At 40.3% G+C, this 12,343-nt stretch overlaps 1 protein-coding gene across 1 annotated transcript; it reads right to left on the bottom strand.

The window, feature by feature from the left end:
• Positions 1–775: 775 nt before the first annotated feature.
• On the bottom strand, positions 776–10,333 carry trim25 (tripartite motif containing 25). The gene is made up of 10 exons (XM_061092153.1): positions 10,200–10,333; positions 9,293–9,931; positions 8,772–8,867; positions 6,974–7,207; positions 6,064–6,232; positions 5,585–5,650; positions 5,380–5,466; positions 5,128–5,241; positions 4,096–4,155; positions 776–4,002 (listed from the first exon to the last, which is right to left on the bottom strand). Exons 2-10 carry the CDS (start codon positions 9,911–9,913, stop codon positions 3,476–3,478), a joined length of 1,974 nt encoding a protein of 657 aa, XP_060948136.1. The 5' UTR covers positions 9,914–9,931; positions 10,200–10,333; the 3' UTR covers positions 776–3,475.
• Between the last annotated feature and the right edge of the window lie 2,010 nt (positions 10,334–12,343).

Consider the following 12,343-nt stretch of genomic DNA (forward strand, 5'->3'; position numbering starts at 1 on the left):
TTATCTGGGGACAGCAAATTGTTCAGTAGGGAACAATAGCTTTGTTAAGTTTAGGGTTAGATTTAGGCTAAGGTAGGCTCTACTCCTATTTCTAATCCACCAATTAGAGCCAGGTGGAGTTTCTCCACCTCTTGTTGTTGCTGTGGTTACCTGCCTGCTCTGCAGTGTAAAGGAGTGGAAAAGGGAGGAGGGGCTTTGGAGACTGTGTAGGAGGGGCCTGGACGTTGTATCTGTCATCTAAATCCAGAAATCTCTGAATGTGGCTTGCAAAACCGTAAAACGTATTGTCTTCACACTTGGAATGAGTATTGTTAACGGCTCGAGGAAGTGCAGTGTTGGACACTTTGAATAAACGGACAACCAGCGTTCTGTAGCTGCAATGGCTCAGTCTCAAAAACAGCTACAACTGATTCTCCAATTTGGGGTTTTGTGTGCCGAGTTAAATCCACTGAACTGTGAATTAACAGGCTAACAGCTTTCTGTGCAGCTGGTCTTTATGCCACAGCTCAATTACTGCAGGTCACTTTTACAGGTGTACAATGAACACTGCTCCAGCTCTAGATGGTTTTTATTTAAATTACAGTAGGTAGCCGCAAAGTAACAGGAGCTCTGATCACATATACTTTGAAGCACAATGCTTCAACTGATCTTTTCAGTGAATCTTATATTTATTTTACTAAATATTGATGTCATCTGTAGATAAGAAAGGAGCAAAACATATTTCCTAAAATGTAGGTCTGCTTCTTCAATCACTTTATTACAGAGAAAGACCATGTTAGAGAGAAAAGAACATTTATTAATTTGTAACAAAAATGTTAATGAAAGTAAATGATACAATTCATTTTTTGCATTTTAAGACTGTCATATAAACCCTCTGTTGGGTCCACTGAATCAAATCACCACAGATATGACTGTGGTTCATGAACCTGACCTTAACATTTTACCCGTTTCACTGACAGCGAGCACAGGGAAATTAAACATACAAGGGTTACAGACAGGCTGATTCAGTGTCCACACAAACTGTATGCTGTCTAAAGTTAAGTCCAGCACACTGGGACACATGTTGCAAACAAACAAACATAAGACCCTCGATTCCCCTGATACCCGACACCCATGCAATGCATATTATTTAAGCTTGGTCCTAAGTGTCAACACAATATGAGGAGTTGAGTAAAGCTGTGGTAAAGCTCTCCATAGGTTGTCAAAGCCATCTGTACCATTGTGAAGACAAGCTACAGCAAACAGTGCAGTGAGGCATGGAGCCTTTAATGTCGGCAGGTGACCCAATAAATAAAGGTCCATACCTGAAGTGCACTGGCACAATGCCTCGCAGATCTTTTCAATTGACCAACAGTGAACTGACTGATTCACAACAGTAACCATCATATCTGAACCTTGGCTCACTTATCAGTTCAATCAGACCATGCAGTCTTCAGCACCTATTTAGTGCAGAGAAGTTAGCACTTAGCCTGAACTATGTTCAAACCTCACTGTTCATGTGCTGCAGTAATGATGTGTATGTAGATGTCGACTGCTGATGACAATTTTTGGTTTCACACCATTTAGCATCAACAGGATGAACAAGCTTTGATTTCAGGTGTTCCATGGGCACACTGGCCAAACACTTTGGTGCCACAACAGGCAACAAGCCACTAAATGTCACCAGTGTTATAGGATCCTGACACATCAGTGAAGGCTACATCTTGACTGACAGCCCCGATCAGCAAGCAGTTAAGAGAGTCTCCATTTCTACCCACCCAGACTAAAACGCCATCCTGGAGTTTTCAGACTAAAACAGGCCAGCAGTGTTTCCAAACTTCTGTTTTGGCTGTTTAAACACTAGATCAGTGTGGAAGTCAGTTGTATCCTTAACAGAGTTGAGGTGTTTTCAAACAACAACAACAGAGTAGTATGGATGAAGCCTTTAAATCAACCCCTAAACTAATTCATCCCTGTTAACCTGAACGTCTTACCACCTCCCAGCCAACAGAGCATTCTGATGTGCTTACCACAAAACAGTATAGCATTTAATTTCAATGGAGAAAACCACATCCAAAGTTTAAATCTAAACAAGGACCCTTGCTGATCATCTGCTCCTCTCTCTCTCTCTCATTATTACCTAAATCAAACTCCACCAATCAATGGAACCTGACATTAAAACAATTGAAAACCACAGGAGAGACAGACACTGTCAGAATGTAAAAACCAGAGTCTATGTGACTTCTGGTCTCGCCAACCAAACAAGTCAGAGAGTTGAAGACGTGGGCAGATAGAGCCAGGTGATACAATATATCCACAACACATCTTAACTTTAACTAAACGGCTACGATGAAAATTTTTTTTTTATGAAAATCAACCACTTCAATATGCTGTGTAGATGGCTTGGGTATATCAGATCGCATCACAGAAACAGCCTTTTCTATCCAGTCACATGGCAGACCTATAGAAGAAATGCTCAAAAATAGTTTAACACTCATGATGTTCTGTTTTCAGTTGCATAGGTGGAATACATGAGTGCTCTTTTAGAGCAAGCTGTGACACTCCAAATTCTGTACACATTTCTAAGACTTTGTACTGACAAGTTGTAGTCTTTATCTTTTCCTGTTGTGCAGTCCACACAGATGTCATTTTCAATAACTGAATTCTTACGGTCGCTAGAAATGACTAAATATCGACTGATAGGAAAAAAAGCTAGCGTCACAAAATATTTTGCTGCATGACCCAGACCTATAACTTAAAGTGCCTCAGTCCAAAACTATCAATCCTTTCCCCTTCAGACTTAATTTCACAACACTGGACTGACATGTGTGATGAATTCACTTCTATATTCATCACCAATCTACAGTGTATAATAATTAGTCTTCAGGGTTAACACAAGCACAAACACGCTGTACAGCAAGTGTACAGGAAGTTGTGTGTGTTCTGTTAAAGTGGTAAGAAACACTTCAGTGTATTAGTCACCTTGGACGCAGGACATGCAAGTTATACTGATCCAATCTGATGTTTCTTAAACTGAAAAACACTGGCTCTGCCAGTTTAGAACCACAACTTCAGCGGCTTTAGGGTATAGTAACAGCTAATGACTTCAGCTATGGCATGCTATTGACTCCACACATCCATTTCAGTTGTGACACTCTCAAGTTCTATAAACTACTGTGGAGTAACCACAGCCATATATTCCTGTATTTCCTTTGTTAAATGCAGAGCTAACCACAGTGTGTAGTGAGTGGTATGAGTGAGGCTTATCATCCTGAAACCTCACAATCACATAAAGAATAAAATGTCTCAATGGTTCTACTTTTAATTTTGGAGGCTTTTGAAGCTTGTCGGCCTCTTACATTTGTTAATTGTCAATTTTCTTTAACATACATTTATAGACAAACTGTTTACTGTAAATATTGTGATATTAATATCAGTGATGATGTCAAGGGGCTGATTGGGTGTGTGTGCACTTATGACAATATGCTCCACATCTTTACGACTTGCACAAAGTAATGGATGAACCACTGGAGAACATCCAGAAAGCTGGATACACTGCTTCAGCAAAAGGAAACTCAAACGTGTGGAAGGGATATGCCCTGTCTGCCACGTTGTAGAATGTAGCCCTACCCCCCTCATAATCTAGCAGCACACCTACACGCTTTGGATTGGGATTGGACAGCACGGTTTCATGGCTGTTATGCCAAGCGGACAGCTTGACGTTAAACCATTCGACACACCAGGACTGGGCGTTGCGGCCCAGGCGACTGGTGGAACCTTTACGATCAATGCTGCTGTAAGCCAAACCAATGCCGATAAAGTTGTTGCAGCTCAGCTTGACTTCCCAGTAGTGGCGCCCGCCTGAGAAACCCTTGGAGGTGAGTACTTGGGAGCAGACGACGAAACGTTGAGAGTTGTTGGGGTAGTTTGCTTGCTCATCTGTCACAGAGGCCTTAGTACACTCTTCAGTCACCGTGATGCGTTTGTGGGCAGTCTTGCGATCCAGCATAAGTAATGAAGAATCTAAAAAGAAACAAAGGAAAGAACATTCAACCAACAAATAAGGTTGCCTCTTGTCATATGACAGAAACATACTCACTACATTCATAAACTTACATTTCAGAAGGTCAGTTCTTTTTTCTGCAAATGCAATGTTTGCAGGAATGTCTGAAGGTTCTGCATTAGAGGAAGACAAAAATGTATTCGTTTTAGAATAATCACCTTGCAGTTACAAAGTTACAATCAAAAATACAACATTTCCATTTGAAAATGCATCTACTTTGCTACAGATACATCTGGCGTCCAAATTACTGCTGAATTTTAGAGTCGCAAAAACGGAGAAGTTTGAAAACTCTGCGGCTGCATTTTAGTCTTGAGGAGCAGAAACTGAGATGTTTGGAAACTATGACGGAAAACTCACAACCGTATGCTGATTGGGTATTTTCGTCCCTGTCTTTTGGGCAAGGAATAATACTGTACTGAAAAGCCCTTCAAGTGGTCGTCAGGGCCAGAAAAGCGAGATATAAATACAGACCATTTACCATATAGGTTTTCATGTCTGTTAGTATGTAACGCAGCAGTATAGATATAGCCTTAGACTGCTTTCATATGTGACTAACCTTTGACCACAAAAATCGAAAACTGTCTAAGTGAATTTGTCTACCAAATTTTGAAGTTGGTTGTTCTAAATGGGCCTAGTTTGCACAATCTTTCCCAACTTAGCTCCACCACTAACTGTCACAGCTCGCATCAGCGTGAAGGCACAAACATATGAGGATATGCAGATAGAAGTGAGTTAAGCAGACCTCATGCTCTCATCTGTGAAGCTACAGGTTCAAATATATATATATATTAGTATTCTAGTATCACATACTCAAATGTCAGGCAGAATTCTTGGCAGTCAGGTTGCTGTGTGGGTAACGCGATCACATGTTTTTCACAAGGATAATAAAATATATCCGATTCTACTGCTTCACTTTAGATCTTTCATCGACTTCCATCATGGTCCAAAGGTCATAGGAACGCAATGGAAGTCGGTGGAGAATATTTTAGGAAAAAAACAAAAGAAAGAAAATACAAATGCCATCTCCAGATGCTACTGTTGATGTGTGTTGTGATGTGTTTATATTCAGTGTAGATAGTGTCTACCTGTTTTCTGATAGGGTTGGATAACAGGAGGACGACCTGGGGCTTTCCCACCAAACTCGGCGAAAGGAGCATATCCCACCAGCTTTTCAGTGGGTTGAGGTTTTTTGGTTTGTTCTGAGGCAGACAAAAAAGCTGTCTTCAAAAAGCCCTACAACCTTCGAGGACATATTTCTTTTCTTTGTGTGAATTAGATGTAAATTAAGAAGGTCTACCTAATAATCCAGTTTCTCAGTCAAAAGAACTTTTTCTTACTTGAAGGCTTCTTCTTTGGTCCTGCTTTAGACTGTGGACCTGGATCTGGACTTGGGCACATGGGATATCCCGGATGTCCTTTTGGCTCTGAAATAGAAAGAGAAAAGCTAGATGAAAGTGCATTTTGTTTATGAATCGTTAGTTGTCTTGTGTTATACAACTCTTGACATGTATCATAAAATATTTCCCGAAAAGGTGAACGTGCCAGGTGTCCACGAGGAAGGGTCCAGGGGAATAGATGAAAACCCTGAGGCAGAAGCTGCTGTTGTACCTGAGAACATGCGAGATCATTTTCATTATGATTGTCTTTTACTTTATCCACATGACTTCAAACAGCTACCCTGATCTCCAACCCACACACAATTAGACCAATTTAAGGAACTAGTGTGCTTTTGTAGATAAAAATAATAATAATAAACTTCACAATAGTCACTGCTTATAACACACCCAACAACTTTGACATTGATTGGATGAACAGTTGTTGAGTAAATACAAATTTAAGTGGACACATTTCTGAACTTTTTATATTATAAATATCTACAATATAAACTACAATTGTTTTGATTAATGCAATGTCAGTGTTAATTGCTGCAACCAAATTGTACACAACTGATTTCAGTATTCTTTCTTAATGCATCTTCACATGTTAAATCTCCAACATGTAAAATGCACCTGCATATTCACCTGGTTTAGCCAGTGGCAATCTGGACTCAACAGGCTGGTTAAACAGCTCGGTCAGGTGGTCCTTCAAGGTCACAGCAAAGGTCTCGTTTGCCACCACCTTCTTGGAGTCCAGGTTGATTCGAGGGGTGTAAGGGTCAAAGTTCACAGCTGCAGGCAGGTTAAATGACACCTGTGAGGAGAGGAACACAATGTGGTTTTCTTTGATGGACCCTTGCTTTTCTCAAAAATGGTCAAGATTAAGCTATAGTATTATTAAATGTGGAAAAGGACCCAGGCCTGGGTTGGAATTCATACACACAACAATATATGAAACTGACAAGAGTTTCTTCAGCTGTTTGACATGAGCTCCAGATAATGTCTGCACAACGAGGTCTGCTTTTTCTTTTACACAAAGAATGCAGTAGATTCTCCACTCATACACGTATTTGGGCATTGTAGCTCTTTTGTCCTGACTGAACCTCATCTGTACAGCCTCCTTGGCATCCAGCTCCTCTGAGCAACTTATTCTAATCAGGTCCTCCACTGTGTCCACATGCAGGGACTCTCTGACATCAGATTTATACCTCATCTGTGCTGGGACTCCTGTCATCTATAAGTATGTGCTGAATACCGCTTTGTATCGCCAGGGATTTCACAAGTTGATTTGATTCAGATTCACAAGATATTGATATTTAAGTGGACATTTGTTTGTTTTCTGTGACCCTAAGTTGGGGGAGGGTTTTAATTAATTTGGTGTTGGCATACATTTGAGTTTCTATTTAATACTTTACAATTAACTGGTTTTAAAGAACCCTGACACCAAATTGTTCTCACTTAACCAGGCCTTGATAAATAGTGTCACAATAGCTCCTGATTTGTTATAGAAACTAGACTTAAAACTTAAACTGTTTGTTAATGTGGATCATCTAACCTGCAAGAAGGCCAGTGTTTGTGACTGACTGAGCTGATTGTTGATATATTCTTTAGCCCCACTCATGTGGTCGATGTTCTCAGCGAACTTCTTCTGGAGATTTTTCAATTTGGTTTGACCAGTCTCCACCTCTCGATCCACTGCATTCAGAGCAGTGCTCTCCTCTTGGGTCAACATGTCGTGCATCTCTTGATACTCAGCTACCAAAGCTTTCTTCTTGTTGGTGGCTGAGACCTAGAGGGGACCGAGATAGTATTCATGAAGAGATCAGTAAGGAAAAAGGTCAAAACAACAGTCAGACAAAATAAGGGGAACACATATTCCATATTCTTTTAATTTTAGCATGTGAGATACCGAGTTGAATTACTAATAATGGTATGTCTAAAGTAAGGCGCGCAATGTGTGCAGAGTCAACAAGCTCATGTTTATAGTATGTATATTATTGTAGATGCAATAACTCCTGAAAAGAAACCAGGACACTTCTGCACTTATAGTTTTAGGATTTACAGGCCTATTTCAAACATCGCAATCCTAGTCAAGGTTATTTAGAAAATGGTTATTAGCCAAATCTATAACTACTTGAAGACACATGTTTTTTGTTAATACCACATTCACTGAAACTGTAATACTCAAATACTAACGATTTTTTTTGTACTAAAAATAATTCCATTTGGGACCAAAGACAGAAGGTTGCAGCTTGGTGCCTACCTAGAGTCTGGAGCATTTAAGACTTCAAAACATGCTAACAATCTATTTGTTATTATGAAAAGAGATTTTAATTTAAAAAATGTTGACATCTCAAAACCAGAGTGAGAGTTTTTCTGTCTAAAAGAGACATTTGCAAACTTATTCATAAATTTCATGCTCCAGACTTAACATTACAATGCTCTTCTCACTGGCCTCACCAAAAAGACCAATAGACAGGAGATTTAGAATTCTAAATAAAATAAAATAGAGCATATTACTCAATTGTCCAGGTGTGTTCATTGGCTTTCAGTTAGCTAGAGGACTGAATCTACAAGTCTTACTCATTTACCAAAACACATTAAATGCTCAGGGCCCAACCACCGTTCCTAAATTTTAGATGTTTATAAACATAAAAGGTCTCTCCGACCAGCAGGAGCTAGTCAGCTAGAGTTGAAACAAAATGGGGTAATATTGCATTAAGAATGTGCTGCCCCCTGCTGGAACAGCTCCCAATGGACATCAAATCTGCCCCAAGCATAACCTGCTTTAAAAAGGTAGTCAAACACAGCTCTATTTTCCAGTGCCTTCACTAAATCAACCAATTACGTACTTAAATTAAACATTTTCTGTTTTATCATTTGTTCTTTTGTTGTAATGTTTTTATGTTTTTATAACTTTGAATGTGTTTTTAAGCTTCCTATCTGTACTTTTATTTCTTTAAGTCCATTGAATGACCTGTTTATGATAAATTCTGAATATTGTTTACAAATGCTTATTTATGTAAATATAACATTAATACATTTTTTGCTTTCATTCAAATTATAGCAAACTTACAATATTTAATTTGCAAAAACATGCTGAAAAGACATGTTACTTCAAAGATTTTTGGCAAGGTGCAATATAGTCTATATTTAAAAACATACTGAGTGAGTTTTCAAGGCAACATAAACATACATAATTTGTTTAACAATCACAAAGATCTGACAGCATTTGAATTAGAAACAAAGACATAATGTAACTACGTACCTTTTAGGGCAATAAGGACACTAAATTCCTACAACATGTAACTGTTTTTAAAATAGGGGGCTAGTAAATTTCAAAACAAACATACCTTCAACATATCCTCCATGTCCCTCATTTTATACATAATAGTCTCATTATGCACAATCTTTGCACTAAGAACCTCCAACTTGTCCTTCAGGTCCGTCTACAAACAGAGAAACATTATAAATTGATTTAACACACAAACACAGTTCACAAAGTGTCACTTTCCAGATACGGATTATTGGGTTAATCACAAACTTTATAGTGTTAACAGAGTATCCCTTTCAGAATGTGTTTTTTTCTTTAAAAAAAGGACTAGATTGTGAGTATTTGATATGAGAAATTTGGAGTTGAACTGTTTTCCTTCAATGATGAAACTAAACAAGCTTAACTTTATCAAATCAAATCAGAGTATTTGTGTTGCTGGATAACAGATGAATGAGAATTATTTAATAAGTGTTAAGGGCAGAGGAAGCATCACTTTGTTAAAATTGTGATTTGTTAATATGGGCTGTACAGACACATTTGATCAAGTTGGGTAAGGTGGTCCTTCAAACTCCCCAAGGTGAAAGTGAGACGCATGCAGACCTCTTTGAGCTTCCTCTGCTCCTCAGGAGAAGTGAAGGAGCAGCCTTTGTGGTTTTGCTGGAGACAGAGGCTGCAGATGGGGCGGACATGCTGGCTGCAGAACAGATCCATCAGCTTGTGGTGGTCCGGGCACAAGCGCTCCAACAGGTCCCCGACTGGCTCGATCAGCTGGTGGAGACGGAACACCGGGTTCTCCCGGTGAGGACGCAGGTGCTCCTCGCAGAAAGAGGCCATGCAGGTGAGGCAGGTGTTGGCCGCCTCGGCTTCCATACAGGTGTCACAGCGTATGACAGCTTCTTCCTTGGGCTCTTCCATGGGCTCTTCCTTGCTCTCTTTCTCCTCTGCTGACCGGCTCGCCTCGCTCCGGACCAACCTCAGGTTCAAGGCCTCCACCACGGTGCTGAGGACCGTGTTTTTCTTCAGCTCGGGTTTGGTGTGGAAGAGGGTCCGACACTGGGGACATCTGTAGGGCTCCGTCCAGGTGGTGAGCAGGCAGCTCTGGCAGAAGTTGTGTCCGCAGGGTATGGTCACCGGACAGTCGAAGGGGCTGAGGCAGATGCTGCAGGTCAGCTCATCCTCCAGACTCATGAGAGACAAGTCACACTGCTCCACCGCGGCCATGACGAGAGCTCACAGCCGCTGCAGGGAGAAGCGAAACCTAACTTTAGAGGAGCGTGAAAACGAAAGTAAAGAGGCTCGATTCATTTTCAATGTAAAATGGGATCAGAGACGTGCCACTTTCCTTACACGGTGCATTTACGCATCAAACAACAGAGTTAAATGTCAACAAACATTCAGCGGGACGTCGAGACTTGCGTTCAATTGGTGATTCACACACTCAAACACGGAAGTCAGCGAGTAAAAAGCCACATTGTATTTATAATGAATGTCCCACAATGGTCTTTACCTTCAGGTCCCAAATGTGCAGCGAGAAATGTTTCCAGGAGAGAACAGTCGACAGGAAGCAACCGACGATACCTCAAGTCCATCTGCGTTCAAAGACAATGAGCCGAGCGCAATGACGCAGCTAGAAAGGGGAGCCGTCCCTCTCACACTGGTGTGTGTGTGTGTGTGTGTGTGTGTGTGTGTGTGTGTGTGTGTGTGTGTGTGTGTGTGTGTGCGCGTGCGTGTGCGTGTGTGTGTGTGTGAGGGGGGGGGGGGGGTGTTGGCGGTTTATCTTAACTGTTATTATATCTCTGTCCGAAGATATTTTTTATATTATGAGTCAAATGTATCCTAATTATGTCAGATATTATACGTGAAGAAGTGGCAAACACCTTTTCCTGGTAGGTTGGTTTCTTCCAAAAAGTTGGTTTCTCCAGTGAACATGTCTGCCATGTTAAAGAGACAGCTCACCCAAAAAAGGAAAATTCAGTCATTCTCCATTTACCCACTATGCCGATACATTTTTTGGCAGAGAACTCGTGGCATGGAGGCTTGTCAGTGGGGTGTCCGACCATGGTCGTTGCATATCCGGTCATACAAGGGAGCTCTCAATGCTGGACTGACCCTTTCAAGCTTGGGCTTTTTTAACACACAGTACCACTTAAAACATTTATAGACATTAAAGACAAATATTTGTGAGAACTTCTGAAACTATTTTGGTACAAATTTTCTTATATTTGATGTGACCAATACTTGATAGGTGTTTGGTTGCTTAGTGAGTTTAAATTAATAGATTAAATTTAGTTCAACCAAAAGACTTGGAAATTGCATCAATTGGCTTGTTGCTCCCTCACTGCGAGCTAATCACTCAACCAAATCAGTCTGACTGAACTCTATGCAATAAAGTTCGGAGGGGGGGGGAATGAACAGTTTATGGCCAGATAATGGCCTGCACACAAATGATTTAATATTAACCTTTTCCTTCCTAGTGTTTAATCTTGAAATTAGAATGTATGTGCGTCACATTGTTGTTTCGTTGTTTTGGTTTACTTGTTTCGAATGTCTGTACAAACAGAACATACAGCCGATAAAGCAGGTTCACAATAATCTTTTCTCCAATTACAACATCACTGGCACTCACTCTTTGCAATAACGGAAGGAGGGGAGGTATGAACAGTTTGAGTCAGATATAAGGCCTTTATACAAATCATTAATAATAACCTTTTGATCTTAGTGTTTAATATTTGGAATTAGCTAGAAATGTATGTGCGTCAAAAACGCTGGTCAGTCTCACACCTGTCTTGATAAGAAACCCGAGGGATTTTGTTATGGTTCATTTGGTGCAGCCGAGGGAGCAGGAACATGACATGTTCTACTCAAGGCTAGTTTATGAGACACAACATCAGACTGTCAGGATAGAGTTGTCTAGCAGCCGGCAGAGTAGCGTAGGAGCGTGACGGAGAGCGGCTTCTATGTCACTTCCTGGATTCGGTGACAAGAGGCGTGGGACTGCTGCGGCTGGACCAATAAGGGCAAACCAAAGTGATTTGCGGTGACACCCTTCCAATATTTTATAACCAATCGCATTAAATCTACTGTTATAATCATATCAAACCCCTTCTGTTCGGGGCCATTATTGACTACCTATTGCTAACTGATTTAGCATAGGCTGTGATAATTGTCCATAGCTATATAATTAATCTTTCATGGCATCTTTAATAAATACTTGATTGAACCAAACCATTGGATCGGCTCCTCTCATATTTAGGATAAACAAACACGCCGACACTCCCTAAATGGTGGAAAGAGCTCCCCAATGACATCAGAACGGCAGAAAGTCTACACATCTCCCGCCGCAAACTAATACACATTTCTTCAAATAATAATAAAATAAAATAAAAAGTAGCGCTTAAGTAGCATTATATGGCACTTACTTATAGCACTTTGTAGTTAGGCTTTCTTGAGGAAATTTGAACTTTCTTGATACTTGTTGTTCTGGGTTTGTACCCTCATGGTTGAATGCACTTATTAAGTAATTAAATCGCTTTGGATAAAAGAAAATGTCATGAAATGTAATGTGCATTTATGTAAAACCTGGAAAGATGAGGTTTTATAAACCCTTGTCTGTGGTGTATTTTCCCCCACGGTTGCACTTGTATGAATTAG

Source organism: Limanda limanda, chromosome 2 (assembly GCF_963576545.1).
Source record: "Limanda limanda chromosome 2, fLimLim1.1, whole genome shotgun sequence".
Lineage (NCBI taxonomy): Eukaryota > Metazoa > Chordata > Actinopteri > Pleuronectiformes > Pleuronectidae > Limanda > Limanda limanda.